The sequence below is a fragment of the Diabrotica undecimpunctata genome, chromosome 7 (assembly GCF_040954645.1).
Source record: "Diabrotica undecimpunctata isolate CICGRU chromosome 7, icDiaUnde3, whole genome shotgun sequence".
NCBI classification, from domain to species: Eukaryota; Metazoa; Arthropoda; class Insecta; order Coleoptera; family Chrysomelidae; genus Diabrotica; species Diabrotica undecimpunctata.
The window spans coordinates 81,839,328-81,858,934 of NC_092809.1; the positions used below are offsets into that span (position 1 = coordinate 81,839,328).

At 34.1% G+C, this 19,607-nt stretch overlaps 2 protein-coding genes across 4 annotated transcripts in view; one reads left to right on the forward strand and one right to left on the reverse strand.

Annotated features, from left to right (window-relative positions):
* Smr (nuclear receptor corepressor smrter) overlaps positions 1–19,607 on the forward strand; it is a 690,586-nt gene that overhangs the window by 466,211 nt on the left and 204,768 nt on the right. The window lies entirely within an intron of this gene.
* LOC140445537 (uncharacterized) overlaps positions 12,029–19,607 on the reverse strand; it is a 64,756-nt gene continuing 57,177 nt past the window's right edge. For all 3 annotated transcript variants that reach the window (XM_072537633.1, XM_072537631.1, XM_072537632.1), the window contains exons 2-3: positions 19,028–19,275; positions 12,029–13,233 (exon numbers count right to left, since the gene is read on the reverse strand). In XM_072537633.1, the coding sequence (XP_072393734.1) occupies positions 12,236–13,233; positions 19,028–19,259 (1,230 nt within the window). In that variant the 5' untranslated portion in view covers positions 19,260–19,275 and the 3' untranslated portion in view covers positions 12,029–12,235. The remainder of the gene's footprint in view (positions 13,234–19,027; positions 19,276–19,607) is intronic.

A 19,607-nucleotide genomic window follows, 5' to 3' on the forward strand; every position in this document is an offset into this window, starting at 1 on the left:
CAAAGAGCTTTTCGAATTGAATTCCTCGTCATTGTTTTGGTCAGTATTAATTTCAAATATTTTTGGTCGAGGTAGTCGGGTAATACATTTATGTACATAACCACACTGGTAAGTGTGACATACTTTTCCCCTCTGTGTGAGTCTATAATATTTTTGCATTCTCATCTGGGTGAATTGGCCAAAACAGTTTAAAATAAATTTCTATAAATATTTTTACGTTAATTACCAAATCATTCCCATAATAATAAAAGTGCAGTTTTTCAGTGACATGAGGAACATCCTACGGGACAAAGAGCCGGTCCCGTCCCGCACAAAAATCGCTGACCCGTCCCGTAGCAAAAATCGCTGTCCCATCTCGTGTCCCGTTCCGCGGGGCAAAGTGCGGACCGGGACATCCCGCGGGCATCCCTAGATATTGTAATTCGTACCACTGTTGAAATAAATAAACCACGTTCGAGTAGCCAAATAGCGGAGGAAATATTCATTAAGTTTTAAGATCGATAACGCCAATCTTTCCGAAAATATAAGATATCATTTTGTGCTGTTAGGAATCTGTAAGGCTTAACGGCATTTTTAAACCAATGTTTGTCTCTAGTTAAAGGAATCATCTATGATTGAAATGATGTACAAGTACTGTCATGACTGACATATGTTTTTCAAAATGACTGACATTATCCATCTCAAAACATCGGTAATTTGCTTAAGTTTAATTTATTATCAGATAAATTGAATTTATTTCATCTTAAAGTTACTATTAAATTAACTACATTTAAAATAATAAAACGTTAGAGTATTCTAACATTAAGTACCTATAGTTAGATTATTATAACACATCAATAATAAACGTAACAGGTGTGATGTTACAAACGAAAAAAGCAAAACTTTTACTAAATAAGTACGACAATAGTACATACTTATAACTAAAAGAATATACGCAAAATATTATTGGACTAGTCTATCTGTGAAAAAATCATTTTGTTCTAAAAGGATTAAGATCTTAAATTATTTTAAAGGTCTGTATAAAGACTGTAAATAGCTCTGTATAAATTATTCATAGCTATTACATACATATTTGTTGGTGCCACTAATGGAACACAACATAGTGTAGCGAAATTAAATAAAACGAGCGGTTCGAATTTATATGAATATATTTATTTATAAGTTTACAGTTCGGTAGTATCTTAACAACTAAACTCACTCATAACATCGTTACATATATATACCAAAAAGTATTATTCTCGAATCTTCTGGGGTAGTCCCACCTCTAATTCGTTTCATCGAAAGCGCATCGAAGACGGGCGCTATTGAAATGCCAATTATTGAGTTCTCTAGATTTATCCTTCTAAGAATTATGACGTATCGGAGATGGGCTATTTCCTCACTGCTCCCCTCTTAGATCTGATCGTTCCGATCAGCAACTTCAGATGTAGGCCCAGGATGGCGGAATCTACAGAGTTTTCCAGCTCTGCATGAACCCCTCAAGAAGAAATAACAGTCTACAGACTTTGAAGGACACGATCTCTTCGGGTTAATACAACACACAGTAATTCGTACGCTGGTTTCTCGGAAGATTACTTCAAGCATGCTTCTGACAATCTTATAATCCAGATTTTCTAGTGCATGGCCTATCTTGGGTAAGGCCAAATTCTTGATGTCATAATTGCACACGATTTTCTTCAAATTAGTTAGAGCACGCCATATATCCTCGTAGCTTGCCCTGTCAGTATACGACTTCCTGGTCACCATATAAAGCAAAGATCGAGGACCATCTTCTAAACTCAGTACTTGTCCAACTTTAGGCTGCTGGTTTTTTAACTCGTCCAAACAACCGAACTTCCTATAGAATACAGTTGAGATTCCTTTAGTCATCCCAAGATCTTTCTGTCTACGTAATTTGACATAAATTCATTAAAGCTTCTTCGCAGGTCATCTTTGATCTCATGTTGAAGAGTAGTTCGTGCTTCTTCTGTTTCATTGGAGCCAGCATATGGTACAAAACGATTTATGTGAACTACTTTTGGTTTACCTTTCGGCAACTTCTTAATTCGGTATATTACGTCATTTATTCTCTTTTTAATTTCATACGGACCTTCCCATTGTCTTTGCAGTTTAAGAGACAAGCCTCGACGACGTTGTGGATTATAAAGCCAAACAAGATCACCTAATTCATAGAGTTCATTCTTCCATCGAGAATCATATTGATCTTTCATTCTGTCACTGGTTAACTGGATTGTTCATTCTTAACTTCAGGCGGTCGACATAATCTTCGCTTGCAACATATTCTTCGGAAGCTCTGCAGCCAAACTCTAGGTCGTAGGGCAAACGAACTTCACGACCTAACATCAGGCAGGTTGGAGTCTGGCCTGTAGTTTCATTCACGGCCGAGCGGTAGGCCATTAGGAGTAAATGAATGTGCTGGTCCCAATTTCTTTGATGTTCTGATACAACTTTGGACAGGTGTTTACCCATCGTTCGGTTCATTCTCTCGACTATTCCATCTGATTGAGGATGCAGGGGTGTCGTTCTGGTCTTATTGACACCAATCAATTTACAAACGTTTTGGAAAAGGGTTGACTCGAAGTTTCGCCCTTGGTCGGAGTGGATCTCCAAATGAACATCAAATCGGCCGAAGAATTCTTTAACAAGTACCTCTGCAACGGTAGCAGCTTCTTGATTTGGTATCGCGTAGGCCTCAGTCCATTTCGTAAAATAACTAAAAGCTACCAGGATATATTTATTTCCATCATTCGTCTCTGGAAGTGGACCTGCAATGTCGATTGCTACTCTTTCCATAGGACTACCAACATTGTACTGTTTCATGGGTGCCCTCTTTTTACCAACTGGATCATTACTGGTTGCACACAATTCACATTTCCGGCACCATCTTCTTACATCATCTTTACAGTTCACCTAATAGAACCGTTCTCGAACCTTTTGCAAAGTCTTCGTAATACCAAAGTGTCCACCTGATGCACCATCATGCAACTGACGTAATACTTCTGACACTTTACTTTTAGGTACAATCAACTGAAGCTGTTTTTGTACCATCATCGTTCTCAAAGGTTCTATACAGAAGATCATCTTTCAGCACTAGGCAATTCCATTGGCTCCAGTAATGTCTTGCCAAGTAGGTCTTTCACTTCGACGTATCCAATCCAATACTCTTTTTATACATGGATCATCTGCTTGAGCGTCTTGTAGCTGTTGAGGCTGCCATTGATCATTAATGACGGTGGTTCGTCTCACGGGGCAAAGTCGTTCTTCTAATTCAAGACCATCATTTATGGCCGTCTCAAAAGGGCATCAGCATTTGAATGAACTCTGCCAGCCCTGTGTTCGATCTTGTAATCATATTCTTGTAATCGTTCTAACCATCTGGCCCTCTGGATTACGGAATTGTAGGAGCCATTTTAGAGCAGCGTGATCCGTGCGAAGAAGAAACTTTCTGCCATACAAGTATTTATGGAAATGCTCGCAAGCCTTTACTACGCCTAGCAATTCTCTCCTAGTAACGCAATAGTTTCTTTCTGGTTTCGACAAGACTTTGGTAAAGTAAGCGATGACTTTCTCCTGCCCATCTTAGATTTGGGAGAGAACAGCTCCTATTGCACTGTTGATTTCATCGGTGTCCAACACGAATTTTCCTGCCTGTCTTAAAAGCTTAAAAATCGGTGCGCTGTCAGAGCCATTTGTAAGTGTTCGAAAGCTCTTTGACACTCTTCGCTCCATGTATATTCTTTGCCTTCTTCTGTTAACTTTGTTAAGGTCTTGGAGATGTTGGCAAATACTTTGACAAAACGTCGGTAATATTCATTCTTACATAGGCCAAGAAAACTTCTAATTTCGTGTTTATCTCTTGGTACTGGCCAATCCTTAATTGCTGCAAGTTTTTCAGGATCAGCTGTTATACCATTACTTGCTACAATACTTCACTTCTCGTCGAAACAAGTGACATTTCTTTGGACTTATTTTCAAATTCGCTGCCCGCAATCGTTGAAAGACTTCTGTTAGCTTATTGGCATGTTCATCGAAGGATCTTCCAACTACAATTACATCATCCAAATAGACCAGGCATGTTTTCCATGTTAGACCTCTTAAAACTGCCTCCATTAATTTTTCAAATGTGGCCGGGGCATTACATAGATTTCGACAGTTTCTCATTAGTATTCATGGAACAAATCGAAGCCACGGGAACACACTGTCCGATCAAAATTCTTTTACTTAACTTAATAGCAGTTCCTTTAAATTCATAACTCTTACAGGAAGGACATCTCGAATTCTCACCAAAGCTTTTGCCGTTAGGAACTCGGCATTATTCACATCTTCTACCATCCTTAAACTTCCCTCTCGGCAGTAACCGTCAGGTCTGGTCATCAAAAGTTTCTTACTTTTACCGGGTATTGTTACGTCACAAGTAGTTATTAAGCTGATAACATCTTCTTTGTCTTCATGAAACGGCAACTCTTCACCACTGATCTCGAGAACTCCATCTTTGACATTCAATACAGCCCCAACTTTCCTTAGTAAATCCATCCCCAATATGAACTCGTCGGAGATATCTGCAATTAGTACTCTATGTTTCACTGTGGTCTGGCCAATGGATACGTACATATTAGCCTCGCCATATGTATTAATTATCTCACCAGTTGCTGTTCTAAGCTTTACTGTTGCAGGCGATAATTTAAGATGGCCTCGTACTACTTCTGGCCGTGCAATAGTTCTCGTTGCACCTGTATCTACCAAAAACGATCTAGTTATTATTGATACGACCCTCGATGTACAAGCTATGAATTCCACCTGAGGACGTAATGTTCACAGTTACTATGTGGGCTATGTTTCTCGAGGTCGGCAGTTGCCCCTTAGTGTCGACCCGTTCTAGTTTTCCGACTGTTGTATCATTTTCTTGCAATTACGGCGAATTGTGGTGACCTATGTCACCACAATTCCAACATCTGGGCTCGCGTCTCTTCGGCATCGTGTTAGGAACTACTTTTCGTACCATTTCTTCCAGACGTTCATCGTTTGGTTCGTCACCTTCTTCAATGGTTCTTACTCGATGGCTCCGTGAAGTTTGACTAGCTGTTTCATGTTCCAAGGCAATAGCGAGCGCTTCATCTAGAACTTTCGGTCTTGCTAGTCATAAAGCTTTCTGTAATTCACTTTCTTTTAACCCATTGACGAAGGTATCTACAGCAATTTCTTCCAAAATGTTGTCTAGTACCCCCGGATAAGCCAACCGCACTATACGAGCAACATCTGCTTCAAACTCTTGCAAATTTTCACTTGCTCGTTGAATTCTACTTCTTAGTTGCGCCTTGTAGACTTGTTGTAGATGGGCATCTCCGTAACGTTTGTTCTAGTCGATTGAACAAGGTCTGGTAACATTTTTCTTGAACCTTAGGAATCGATCTTAGGATATCTGCAACATCACCTCGTAAAGCAGCAGTCAAGGAAACAGCCTTTTCTTGTTCTGTCCAATGATTGGCTGTCGCAATAGCTTCAAATTGTCTAATGTATATGGACCAAGAGGACTTTCCACCAAATGGTGGCAATTTGAATCTCATATGATGTGTCGTTTCGTCTCTCTATGATTCTTCGTTCACTACCGGATCTAAGGCTACTGTATTAACTGGTGGTAGCACTTTCGTGTTAGTTATCATGGTCTCTAATTATTTGATCTTCTCTTCTACGTCTTCTATCTTGTCGTTTACATTTTTCTGTATCGTATCGAATGTTCTTGAGACTTCTTCAAATTTCTCATTGTTTTGAATACATATTTCTTTAATTATATGTGGAGTCTCGTCGAATCTCCTAGATACATTTTCGAATGTTTCATCGAATCTTTTGGAAACATTCTCGAATTTATCATCATTTTTTTAGAAGATTCTTCTATCATTTGAGAGACGTTTTCAAATTTCTTATCATTTTTTCTGGAACTCTCTTCGATTTTCATTAAAACTGCTTCTTCTGTTGATTAAAAATGGAATGTCTCTGGGTCATCCCCATTCATGTTAAGAACATTCTTTAGTCGTTCTTGGAGGATCTTCTTGGACCCGCTGCCGTCTTATTCGCGTTCTTCTAGTTGCTCACGCAACTGTTTTACTGAAAGTTATACTAGCAGCATCTTTGGTCAGGCACACACGTACTTTTTAAATGTTCTTTCGTACAAAGATCACTACCGAACTACGCGGATGTTCTCGATGAACAATACTTTTCAAAGTTCAAAAGTCTTTTTCAAAAGTCACTGCTGAATTTATTTTTAAATCTTACACCGAGATTAAATAAAACGAGCTCACCATCTGTAGCGAGATTAAATAAAACGAGCGGTTCGAATTTATATAAATATATTTATTTATAAGTTTGCAGTTCGATACTTTCTTATCAACTAAAAACTACTCCTAACATCGTTACATATATATACCAAAAGTATTATTCTCGAATCTTCTGGGTTAGTCCCACCTCTAATTTGTCTCATCGAAAGACGGGCGCTATTGAAATGCCAATTCTTGCGTTTTCTAGATTTATCCTTCGAAGAATTATGACGTATCGGAGATGGGCTGTTTCGTTATAATATCTTACATGGAGCCCATAACTTATTATTTTTAAAATCTACTAAGAATAACTCATCCTAGGCCCGACTAGTTTGAGTCCTTCTTATGCATTCTTACCCACCCCCCAGAGAAGTATCTAGTCTCTATATAGTCTGATTTCGGTCGATTTTTGTTTTGTGTGCTTATAGCTACAATATTTATTATGACTCAATGCTTTAACATATAGGTCGTCACAGTATTTTGGCGCCCGACCTGGTGGGATGGGGACAATTGTTATTTCCGACAGTTGTTCTCAGGTAGCAACAGGAATCGAAGTTAATTCACCAAAACAAGAGGAAAACAACGAAGGAATAATAAAAAAATCCAAAGGAAATCCAGGCCCATCTCATCAAAAGAATTTTCCAGATAAGTTAGGTTCATCTAGTCATTGTTCTGTTGTGGACAGGAAATTTAGTCGATAGTATTAGTAGGTCTTCTTGTGAATGGAAAAATTGGTTGTTAATCGTGAAGTCTGGCATCTTTTCATATAAATCAAGCGTAGATTCTATAAGATTTTGGTACCTTGTTAGATCATAGAGTATATTTGCCTTTGTCAATATTCGTTGGTCATTTTAAAGGATTAGTTGATTCGGGTTCCAATATTTCAGTCATTCATGGAAAATTTATTAAATTAGTTCAGGATTCTAATTTGATTGTTAGTCCTGTAAAATATCTCTCCGTTTCTACTGTGGATGGACAGTAGACGTTCTGTAGACTGTAGACATTCCAGTGACTTTTGCAAATAAAAGTAAAGTTGTAAAATTTTTCCTGATTTCTTCTACCAAGCATTATGTAATTTTAGGAATGGACTTTTTAAACCAATTTAAGGTTAGTTTAGATTGTGAAATACCACTATCTTTATGTGTTGTGAATACTATTCAAGATCAAGGAACAACTTGATCAAATTGTAGATCTGATTAAAGAAACTGGTTCTGATGATCGATTAGGGAGAATTTCGCTTTTGGACCAATACATTGCTACTGGTGATTCCCTCTCTTTTGAAGGACACACAATATCCTTTATCGTATGCTATATCCATCAATTAAACGAACTTGTAACCTCGGAAACCTTTTTTGGATGCTGCGGACGTCAGCCAGATGGTTGGTGGAGAGCGAGTCGTGGGTTCGAAACTAGCTTTTGAACCGGGAATGGATTCAACGGACGAAATAAGTAAAGATAGGACAGGATAAGATATATTAGAAAAGATACAGAAATAAACAAAAAGATGGATGGGTAAAATTACCATAGATAATATAAGATAGAAAAAGGGCGCCACATAATTTTTGGGGTTCAAGAGAAAAATTAAGAAACCTGAGAAAGTAAACCCGATAAAGAAATATATTTAGGTTCTAAGACCAAATCCAAGGAAAGATATCAACGTTAATTATTAAATAAATTTGGTCAACACACTACATAAACAAATAATAAATATATTAGGTGGACTCCGTTCACCTACTTACCTACGAAACTTAATCAGCCTAATCTTTCTTCTGGTCGAAGGTATAATAATAATTTAAGGTAATAAGCAAATATTTAGATGTATTACTTTATCAGGAAACTTATTATGAGTCGAGAAATAAAATTCATTGATAAAACAAAACAATATATTCAACAACACAATTATATAGCCGGCTGTATGTAAACAAGTAAAAAAAGAACCATCAATTAATGAATGGTTGTATACATATTATAGAAATAAATAGTATTATGAATAAGAAATACCGGGTACAATAAATAAAAAAAAAAAATGAATAGCAAATAAAACAAAGTTCATTAAAGTTAAAATTCAAAAGAATACAAGAATAAGATAATAACAAAGACTAATAAAAAGGTTACAAGAATTGTATGTTATAAAAATTAAAAAATTAAACCAATCCGCACTTGGTGTTAGTTAATTATTTGTCTCGTACTGTCGTTTAATGATTAACTGTTCTTACTGAGAATTAAGTGTTCGTAATAATTATTAGAGAGGAGTTCTTAATAGCTGATTGAAAGATCGTATTAAAATATTAAATGTTCTTTTAACTAAATTGCTAAATGGGTAGTTAACCTTAACTACAGGTTATGGAATGGTTGATGCAGATTCGTCTAAAATTGGGTAATATGATTACATACCATATTATTCGCCCAGATATTTAAAGGTAATATGAGTATGATAACTTACAATAAATCTCGATGACTGCTGCACAACACTGACTTTATTATACTTTTACTAGTATCAGACACTGAATTTAATTAAAATAATGGTACTTTATAACCATATTTAATCTTAAGATTAAGAAACTCAAATATTTAAGTGTATACACACTTAAAGAAAAAATTCAGAGAGAACGGTAAGAAAAGCAAGCGTCTTCACTCAAAGACCACCCTGCCAGAAGTGAAGTTCTTCCTCTCAAAATTTCACAAGCTTCCCCTAAAAAAGGTGAGATAACTCCAACTTAAAAATGACAGGCCAGCCTGTATCCATTTCTAGGAAGGTAACAAGGTTCTAACGGGCATAGGAAATAACGAGAAAAAACGTGAGGAGATATAGAATCTTTTGGATTAGGTTCTTACAGAAAAATACTATAAAGTACTTTACGACGATGTTTACTAAATTTATCAAACAGAAACCGCCTGAAACCGGAAAGATTAATCCAAGCCCTACCGTAAAGTATACTATTTCGGCGACGTCTTTTGATAAGTAGGACCTTCTGTACGCGAGAATTCCGTGGTTTGGAAAGTCGGTAGGCTGCAATAAAATTTTCTAATAGTAAACAAGACCACCCGCGTATATATTTGCAAATACAGCCATGGACGTCTCAGCAGCAGGGGTAAAGGTATTAAAAATTATTTAATATTTTAATTATAAAAAAAATGTTACAAATTCGATCATATGTTGAAGTTAGAAATTATTGAAGAAAGTAAGTCATCATATGTTTCACCTATTTGTCTTGTTAAGAAATCCGATTATACATACCGTATTTGTTTTGATGGTAGAAAATTAAATTCAGTCACTATTAACAAAGATACTTTTCCATTACCTTTGAGTGACATTCTTTGTAAACTTCGTGATGCTCATTATATTTCGCCTATTGATTTGAAAAATGTTTTTTTTCAAATTACATTGGAAGAAAGTTCCAAAGCTAAGACGGCTTATGGTGTTCATGATAAAGGACTCGCTTTGGTCTTTTGTCTGCACCCTAAACTATGTGTCGTTTGATGGATTTAGTGCTAGGATTGCTTTTGATGAATATGTTTTTTGATATGTGGATGATATTGTGATCGTTACGCCTACTTTTGAGACTTATCTAGAAATCTTAAGAAAGTTTTTGATAGATTGACAGTTGAACAGAAGAGGCAAACTTGACAGTTGATCTGTTGAAGTGTAAGTTGTGTCATCACTCTTTAAAATATTTAGGATATGTTGTAGATCAGTTTCTACTCAGAACTGATTCAGATAAGGTAGTCCTTTAACAAGAAGAGCATCTACTCTAGGTGCTCGTAGAGATAAAAATGAAAGTAAAACAGAATGAAAAGTTACAGTGCCAAAATTCTTATTCAAGAAAAAACAAGAACCAAGTGGCTGAAAATAAACAATCATTAACAATACATACGAACAATTGGGGTGAAAAAGGAGAAAACTGACAATGTACAACCCGATATACACTTACTATAGCTATATAGAAAGATGTGGAGATAATCAAAATAACAATTTTACAAAAGGAATCATCACCAGAAAAAAAGTACTAGAAAATGAGTACAAAGAAAACATATGTAAACGAAATGCTGAAAATATCTGGAAAACGACCTAAAAACACAATACCCCATCATATGGAATTTGTTAGGGAAAATACTAAAACATAGTAAAGAAGTCAAAGGTAAACAAGATAATGGAAGCAAGACAGGGAATAATAGAAAGATGGAAAGAATAATTTGAAGAAATTTACGCCAAACACGCATTAACAGATATGGACAAAGAAAACGAAACACAAGGCTTTAACGTAAGTCTATATGGAATTGCAAAAGAAGAAATCTAAGATACACTAAAAAACTAATAAATATATAAACCGCTGGAATTCATAACATAACAATAGATTTAATAAGGGCAGCCACAAGTGGTTCAGTAGAACTGATACAGAAATTATTTCAGAAGATATGATCTGAAGATGAGTTGTTACACGAATGTAACGTATGTTTAGTAAAAATACCAATAAGAAAATGCGAGAATTGTCAAGCAATAACACTTCTGAGTGTCACTTCCAAAATATTGTTACAGATAATGTTGAACAGATTTAAGCCGAAACTAGACACCAAGAAACCAAAACCAAGAAGGCTTTCGTACAAAACGATCCACTATCGATATTATTTGTAAAATTAACAAAGTTATCAACGAATAAGAGCGGCATTACGCAAGGATACGCCTTTCTCCGGACTTGTCAATGGATCATTGAAAAAGTAACCAATAATAAAGGGGCATTAGATATAATTTACGCAACCTGTAGAAGGACTTGGAGTTCGAAGACGACAGACAACATCTTATATATCTCCTGGATATAGCAGCCATATACAAAAAAGATCGACAAGTTTACACAATATTCTGATGTAATAGTCCTTACAATAAATACAGACAAAACGAAACTTCTAAAAAACGGCAATCAGAAAACCAAAATGGGAATAAATGGAAGGGGAATAGAAGAAGTAGACATATTCGCATGAATGAACATGAAAAAGAGGCGGATGCTGATCAGATATACAGAAAGGGTGGAAAAAAGAAGAGCAATCGTAGAACATCTTGCAAAAAATATGGAACCCATGCAGTATTTCAGAATTGACAAAAATCAAAATATTTAACAGTTGCATTCAGAGTATTCTCCTATAGACAAATAAACATGAAGAGAAAACCACAAAAATATTGTAAACATTTGTTAATACCCACTAGGAAAAATCTTGTCGATCAGATAGCCAAGCGAGCTAGGCTGACGAATCGCCTTACTTCACTGTGAGTAATCTAGAGGTCGTTGGTTCAGACCCTGGCCAGAAAACGAAAAGGTTAACTTAGTAATGTAAAAGACAAATGGATCTGCTACTTAGACTAGAACACGCTGGTATATCGGATCTATGGAAAAAGACCGGGAATTGCGGCTCGGTATTACTCACACCATAGATCCCTATCGAAAAAGCAAGTACACTTAAAAATCTGATTATATGGAGAGAAAAATCTTAAAAATGTACTCGCCTGAGAAAATACATACACTAAAAATTAATCATATTAACTTAGCCATGTAGGCAGTCGAGTACCGACTTGGTTGAAAAAGTTGAAGTCTAGATAATATCTGGCACAGAACCACTAGAACAAAACACCACAAAGAATGAGATTTCTTGTACGCTTAGAGGTAACCAATGAGGGATAATATATTGAGTCAATGACAATGATGATAAATAATTCTGTAATTGTTATGACATTTAATAAACAGAAAAAAGTATAATTACTATATTACAACACAACTGATTTAACGTGTATTTACAAAACTAAATGTTACAGTATTTTTAAATTTTATGTATACGAGATCTACTCTATAAAGAAGGTTTAGTCATTATTATACTAAAATTATAGTTATATTTTTGCCCATGTTTGCGTTCTTTCAACTAGGTACTAGGGGTGTCTAGTTATCAAAGTTTACAGCTTCAACGTCAATAGCACTACAGTTGCTCTCAGTGCTTTCGATGTCTTCAGATATTGCGTCTGTATTTTTGTGACTATTTTCCGCTATTTCTTCAGCATGACACAATTTTCTGTGCTTATGTACAAAGTAGTAACTGGGAAATTTACTTCCACAAGTTTTACACGGATAATATTGAACATTCATATCAAGCAATTTTACTTCTGTCTTAGTTTCTTTTTGAGTAACTTTATTTCCTACATTTATCGGATTTAAATGCCTTCTTGCATGTTTTTGATAACAGTATTGAGACTTAAAAGTGTGATTGCAATATATACAAGTAAAAACTTCATTACTCTGGTTTTCCGTCTCATTATCAACATGGTCTTGTATATTTTTGTTCATTACTTTATTTAAAACTTCGTTCTGATTAATCTCTGAAATATTAAATGCTTCCTCAGGAACGATTACTCCATAATTTTTGTTGATAACCCTGTGGAATTTTACTGGTCCATCACAACAAGCTATATCAACAACAATTTTTTCATTTGATACATCTTGACATTTTTTATTTTTTTGTTTTTCCATGTAAATTCTGTTTCGAGAATTGCTAGATTGAATCTCAAATTCAACTTCTGCGTCATCTTTTTTTAAAACTGAAGTTTTCTCTGACCCTTCATATTTTGATATAACTTTTTTAAACGGAGTATCCTCCGATTTATTTAATGCGCTGTATACAGGCGCATATATTTCTTGACTGGGTAATAGAGCTTTTCTGCTAGGAATGGGTTTAACGATGTTGGTTCGGATTTCTGGTGGTTGAATTTGTAATAAAAATGATCTGCATAGATCCAATGCTCTGGGCATGTGTAGAATATGAGTGGCTAGAATAATGTTGTAGATGTTATTTACATTAATATCCAAATAACCGGTGTACATAAATGTTAACAAAGCTGAAAATTCTTCTACGTTTACATTTGGAACCATTATTGGCGTAGATCCTAAAAAAGATATAAAATTAAAATAAAAATGTATATATTATATATTTTTTCATAATTTAAATTTAGCAAGCTTTTTTGGAAGAGAAACTTTAATTATACTGTTGTAAAAAAATAATAGAAGTACTTGTTAATTTGTTGGTAATAACAATCTTGATACATATAGTTATACTCTACTTAGGATTAGTCCTTAAGATTACTATTAGGATGTTAGTCCAAATCACTTTATTTCGTATTATTAAAAAATAAATAAAAAGAATAACTTATTTTGTAGGTAATTGCTAATAAATCGTATCATATGTTTGCAATATATAGGACTTAGGCCTACATTCGTAATAACGTAGGTTCTAAAAGTTTTGGCACAAAATATTTATCGAATTTTTTTTATTGAAGAAATTTATTTAAATACCAGCTAGTTATAATAAAATTGTAACTCAATACTTAACTAAACTATATTATCGAATTATATGGAGTGGCTCATTTTGCTCTACCAGACGCAAATTTATTCAAATGTTCCTGGACGGAATGCAGATTGCAGATGCGGATCACCATCTTAATTATTCTTCATAGACAAGTTGTTCACAAGTAAACCAACCTTTGTTTCCAAAGACAACTTAATATTATTTCGTTTGTGATAATATTAAAGCAAAGGCATTGTGTGCAAAAACTTTTATAGAAAAAAACGTTAATAAAAACGATGATACTACGTTTCAGCTATGTTTACTTTTTATTTTACTTCTTATTTTGGTTAGTATACAGTGATGAGTGTCTTACCACCCGGCAAAATAGCGGAAAGGATAGAAGACAGATTAAGTTGTGAGATAGTACGAGATAAAGCTAATTCTTAGACGTGGCTATTTTACTTCAGTCATAATTATACGGATGACCTCGAAAATATTTTATTTTAATAATTTTTGATAGTTAGATACGTGGTCTATTGACAAGAAGATTGGGGTTCAATTCACACCAAGGATAAAATTTTTGTTTTACTCAATCAAAAAATAATAGAAAATATGATACATATTAGGTAACAAGTTTTCGAAAAACTCATTATTTACAATTTATTCTTATTCCAATGTTATAAAATAGAAATACAAAATAATTAAAATTCAATTACAGTTTTACAGTCTTCAGTTGTGAATTCAAAATAATCCGGTGAATCTCAGTGTTAATATCAATTCCTCTGTACAGATAGATTTACAGTTCTCTGTCCTCTGTACAGTTTATTTTTGTAGAATTTTTACTTATTTAAACACTCTTTAAACGTTCTTTTAATTTTGAAGAATTTTTACTTTATTTTCGAAGTACAACGATACTGTTTTTTCAATAAGATATTTATGTTTAACTTTAAACACTTCTAATACTAGTAACGAGTGACATAAATGTTTAGTGATTCAAAGCAAAACGATCTCTGCATAATTTCAAATTATTAAAAAAAAAAAAAGAAAACCATAATGTGGGTTTTGAACTCTAATCGTCTGCGACGTCTGTGTCGCAGTGTCGAATTCTTACCACTAAGCCACGAAGGATTGATAAATATTCTGTGACAAGAGTGTATAAAACTCCTCAAATCATAGTAGAAATTATTCTTGGTTAATAATTTAAAACTTTAGATTAAATAATCAGTATTAATTAAATTATTTTATTCACATTTTTGCTTTATTGTGGTCAATCAGTTTTTACTTTATGCCAAATTAAAAATGGAAATACGTCACACAAACGACGTTACCCATAATAATTATGACCGAGGTGATTTAGCTCGAAGCTAACGTCTAAAGGTGTGAGACTATCGATAGTGGTAATGTAATGTAATGTAAATTATAGGTTTCTACCGATTATTTCCCACCTCTACGAGTTTCATCTCTTTTTATTTTACAAGGTAACTGTGTTTTCTATCTCTTACGTTAAAAAGCCGGGTGGTAAGATACTCATCACTGTATACCAGTTTATATTCAGTATAAATTAAGCTAAAAATTAAAATATGTAGTTTGATGTTGACGATAAACATTCTGCTTCGATTTTCCCTCTTTATTAACTGAACCTGTTTAAATAGAATATTACCAGCATAGACAATAAGAATAGACTAGGTAAGGTATGGGTCGCTCCTTGAATATAGGTGTAACGCCGATGATCACTTTTAGTATCTTTTTCTGTCTATCATACGCTCCTGATCTAGCAAACTTTTTTTTAAGCCCACTTCTCTATTCAGATTGCCGAATATAGGCCTCTCCTAATTCTCGCCATTCATCTCTGTTGTTTGTAAGAGGTTTCCACATTGGCCTTGCAGTTCTTTTAATATCGTCGCTTAATCGCATTTGCGGTCTTCCTCGTCGTCTTTTGGCTTCATATGGCCGCCAATTAGATCTAGCAAACTAATATAGACATAATAAGAATCTTCTTATGACTAATCGAGATGAGCTTTGACTCTAGCGGTAGAAAACGTGAAATAGCCGGTGAACATATAGTACGTGAGGTAGCGTTTTGTTTTCGTAGGAATTTGATACGGAATAAATTTTATTTGTAGCAGTTGAATAATGTTCCATAGTCAGCAAAATGGACGTCAGTCGCCGCAACTGCTGTGGAGTTAGAGGTGACAGTATCTAAAAGTTTGGTGGGCTACCCTAAATTTTATTATTCTAACCTTTAGGTGGGGCGAAGGGGGGGGGCAATGGGGGGGGGGCAATGATAGTGTAAATTTAAAATAGTGGATGAATTCTGCCGTTGCGTTAGCCGCCAGATTATTTAAAGGATAATTGGTTTTGCGATTTACTACAATTTCTTTTTTTACACATTTTTCGTCCGCGAGATTTTTTGAGTTCAGGGATATATTGGAAGGGGGTGGGTGTGTATAATTATTGAATTATTTCGTTTATTGTTAACCTTACGACATAATTGTACATAAACAAAAATGTAGACAAAAAGAAAAAGACAGTTAAGATTTGATTTCACGTACAGGGCGCCTGCGCAGCCGCTTATACGTATTTTGGCCTAATAGGCCTCATCAGAACGGCTTTCGCAGTCGCTCTGAACGTGAAAATAAATCTTTTCTGTCTTAGGAAGCAACTCTAACATGGCTTCGTATAGACGCAAATAGCGACATCTGATAATAAAATCCGTAAACTAATTTTCGAAACCAAATTCAGAATTTCGCTTAAATCTGTGCCTTCTAAGAATTGCAAGGCAAAACAGACGTTGATAAAGATGTTATTAGAGACATGGGGAATCTAAAAATTGCATTCCACAACATATCTCCTCAACTAAGCAAAATTCTTAGCGAACGATCCCTTAGCATATTTCCTGTAATTCTTCACAGTACTCGCATCTCGGTCGTTTCCAGTAGCATTTGTGCTGTGACTGTGTCGGGTCTTGTTTCTGAGGCATATGTCATTATTGGTCTTACACTGGCTTTATAAATTCTTGACTTCATCTCAATGTTAATGAGTCTGTTTCACCATATAGTGTTATTAAGGCATACTGCCAGTCTATTTGCTTTTTTTACTTGATCTCTTAAAATAAAATTTATTGGGTATAAAATTCTTACGAAAACACATACTATTATATCTATGAACAGAGTACAGCGGCATATGCGTAATGTGCAAGCGTTGCTAAAGAGATATAGATATTCTACCGATCGAGTGCTCCGCGTTACACTGTTTTGCTCACTATGCCTTGTCTATTCTTATTATGTTTAGGGTTACCAGACAAATAGTTTATAAATTGAGTATTTGAGAATAATTTGATAGAAGGGATCTTTCCAGTTCTTAATAAAACCCTACACAGCCTTATTCATTAAGCTCAGCGTTCTATTTATAGATAACTGAAAATTTAATTTTTTTCCAACTCTTAAAATTTGTTTAAATTAAAAAAAAATCCATAGATCTTTTAGGCTATAGTTAACTGAATTATATTATTTTTTTGTATTATATTTCCAATATCCTTTCAAAAAAAAAATATAAACATCTGATAAATTTGCTGACCGTTTAGATTTACACATTTAATAATAAAAGTTTTATATCGGCCCTTTATTATAATATATTTATGAATAAATATCGGAAATATAAATTGTTGAATCGTCATTATAAGTTTTATTTTACTAATCTATAAATATGACACTGGTACTCAGCGTTATCAAAATGTGAAGTATTTCAGTATTCAGTTAAATGTGAATATGTGCAGAAGTCGTTGTATTTTTTGTAATTTTACATTTTTTTTGTGATGTGCATAAAAAGTTTTAGTTTTATATTTTATCATATTTAGGAAAAATTATTCCGCAGTAACTAATATTTTACGGATATTGTTTTGGATAATAAATATAAAAAATAAAGTAAATGAAATTATTGTGAAATAATATGGACATAACTCATTGAAGCAATTTAGACGTGGAAAGCTTATTCGATTCGACTACTAATTTTGGGTTATTTGTGGAAGTAGCCAATACTGTTATAATTTTGACTTCTATACTGGCAAAAAAATCGCGAATATTTGACCTAAGGATAAAGGGTAGTACTTGATCTGTCAGAGTGCATTTCTGAACCTGCAAGTCACCGAATATTTTTTAAAAAATTATTTTACCAGCAGATCTTATATACTAAAACGCTAAGCCCTTTTCTTGTCCACCACTTTACTCAAAAACCATATTAGATAATTAAAATATTTTTTCGGAATATTATTAGTATTACGTATGAGATTGCCAAGATATACTTTTGGTACAAAAATTCACTTCCGGTTTTGAGATGACCGGAAGTTAAAATTTACTTTAAGTTTTAGACCCCACAATGTATATATGGATCGAAAGGTCTCGTCGGGACGAATCTAAATATGTACTTCCTTTGATGAACTAAAAATTGCATTCCGGTTTTGAGGTCGACTTCCGGTTTCGTTTTTATTAGTCAAATCAATAGAGAATTCAACGTAGAGTTCAAAAATGTAGGTTCACGAAATTATCATTTATAGTTTTTGAGTTATTGATAAAAATATTTTTACTTCCGGTCATTGTATATATTGTATATTTTTCTCGCAAAATAAAAATTTCATTTAAAAAACTCGATGTCGAGTTGGTCCGCTAGTATTTATTATAAGAGAAGGCCTGCATCAACACTACTAATTTGTTGGAAAATATGTCACTAAAATTAGAGCTTAAAAGTGGTATTGGCGAATAGTCACACGCCTAATTAATATCATTAATAAATTCATGGCTTTTCTAAAAACAAGTCCATAATCCAAATAAGACTTTATTAGATTTTCTTCGATCTGTAGCAGTTCTCTACTTAAACTTAACTCTTAGTACAAGAAGTATAGTAGGAAGATCGAGAACTTCAACATCTAATGTATTTACAGACATAAAATTCGATGGGAAGGATTATGGAGAAACGTGAAGAACAGAGACGATGTGAAGGAGAAAATTGGAAAGCCAAACCACTACATATTGTGGAAAATGTACTGTAACATTGTGTAAAAATTGTTTTATACAATATCAGAAAACACAAACTTATTTTATTAAACGCTAATACAAATGTTAATTTCAAAACTGTTTTTAACTCATTCATACAACAATATACACTAACACGCTCAGTGATCTATTTAAAGGACGGGTCAAAATTCAAAATCACAAATATATAAAACAGTTTCATAAAGATTTTCCTTGTTAAGAACAATATTACGGATGATTATGTAAAATTACCGATTATTATTTAATTTTGAAATTATGACGATAAGTCACGTAATGACGGATTTACCGGAGACTAAGGTTCTATTAGGGACTTCTTGCTAATTTATCGGTAGAAAAAGTATACATTACCTGGTTGATTAACTATAGCAGCCTTGAAAAATCCACTGTGTGTTGTTAAAACTATTTTATGTGCAGAAAATTGAGTTAAGTGGGGCCCAACTTGAAGGTTAACGTCAGGAACTGGCGATAAATTTGCTGATGTTGATAAATTTAATGGTGATGTTGATGATATCGCCGGGGTCGTTTGAGAAACATTGCTGCATGATCCTAATGTCAACCATGCTTGATATAGAGAATACATAATAGTTTAACAAAACCTGAAATAAATTTAAAATTTCTATTAACGATAAAAAAAAATATCTATTTTAATTTATAATAGATATAACAATATTTGATGTTGTTGGCAAGATTATGTAGACGGTTTGAAATTATTAACCTTTTTGAAATTAGTATTAACATTATCAGGTGGCACACACGTCTTGCCACGACTTGAAAATAGTTGGTATTAAAAAATGTATTGAGACAATTAGGCGTTGCCAGACTTCTGTTTTATGTATTTAACACCTTCCAGACTACATAAAATCATAAGTGTTACATATGGTTGAACTCGTATTGAATAAGAGATTCCAATAATGACTGAATATACAGA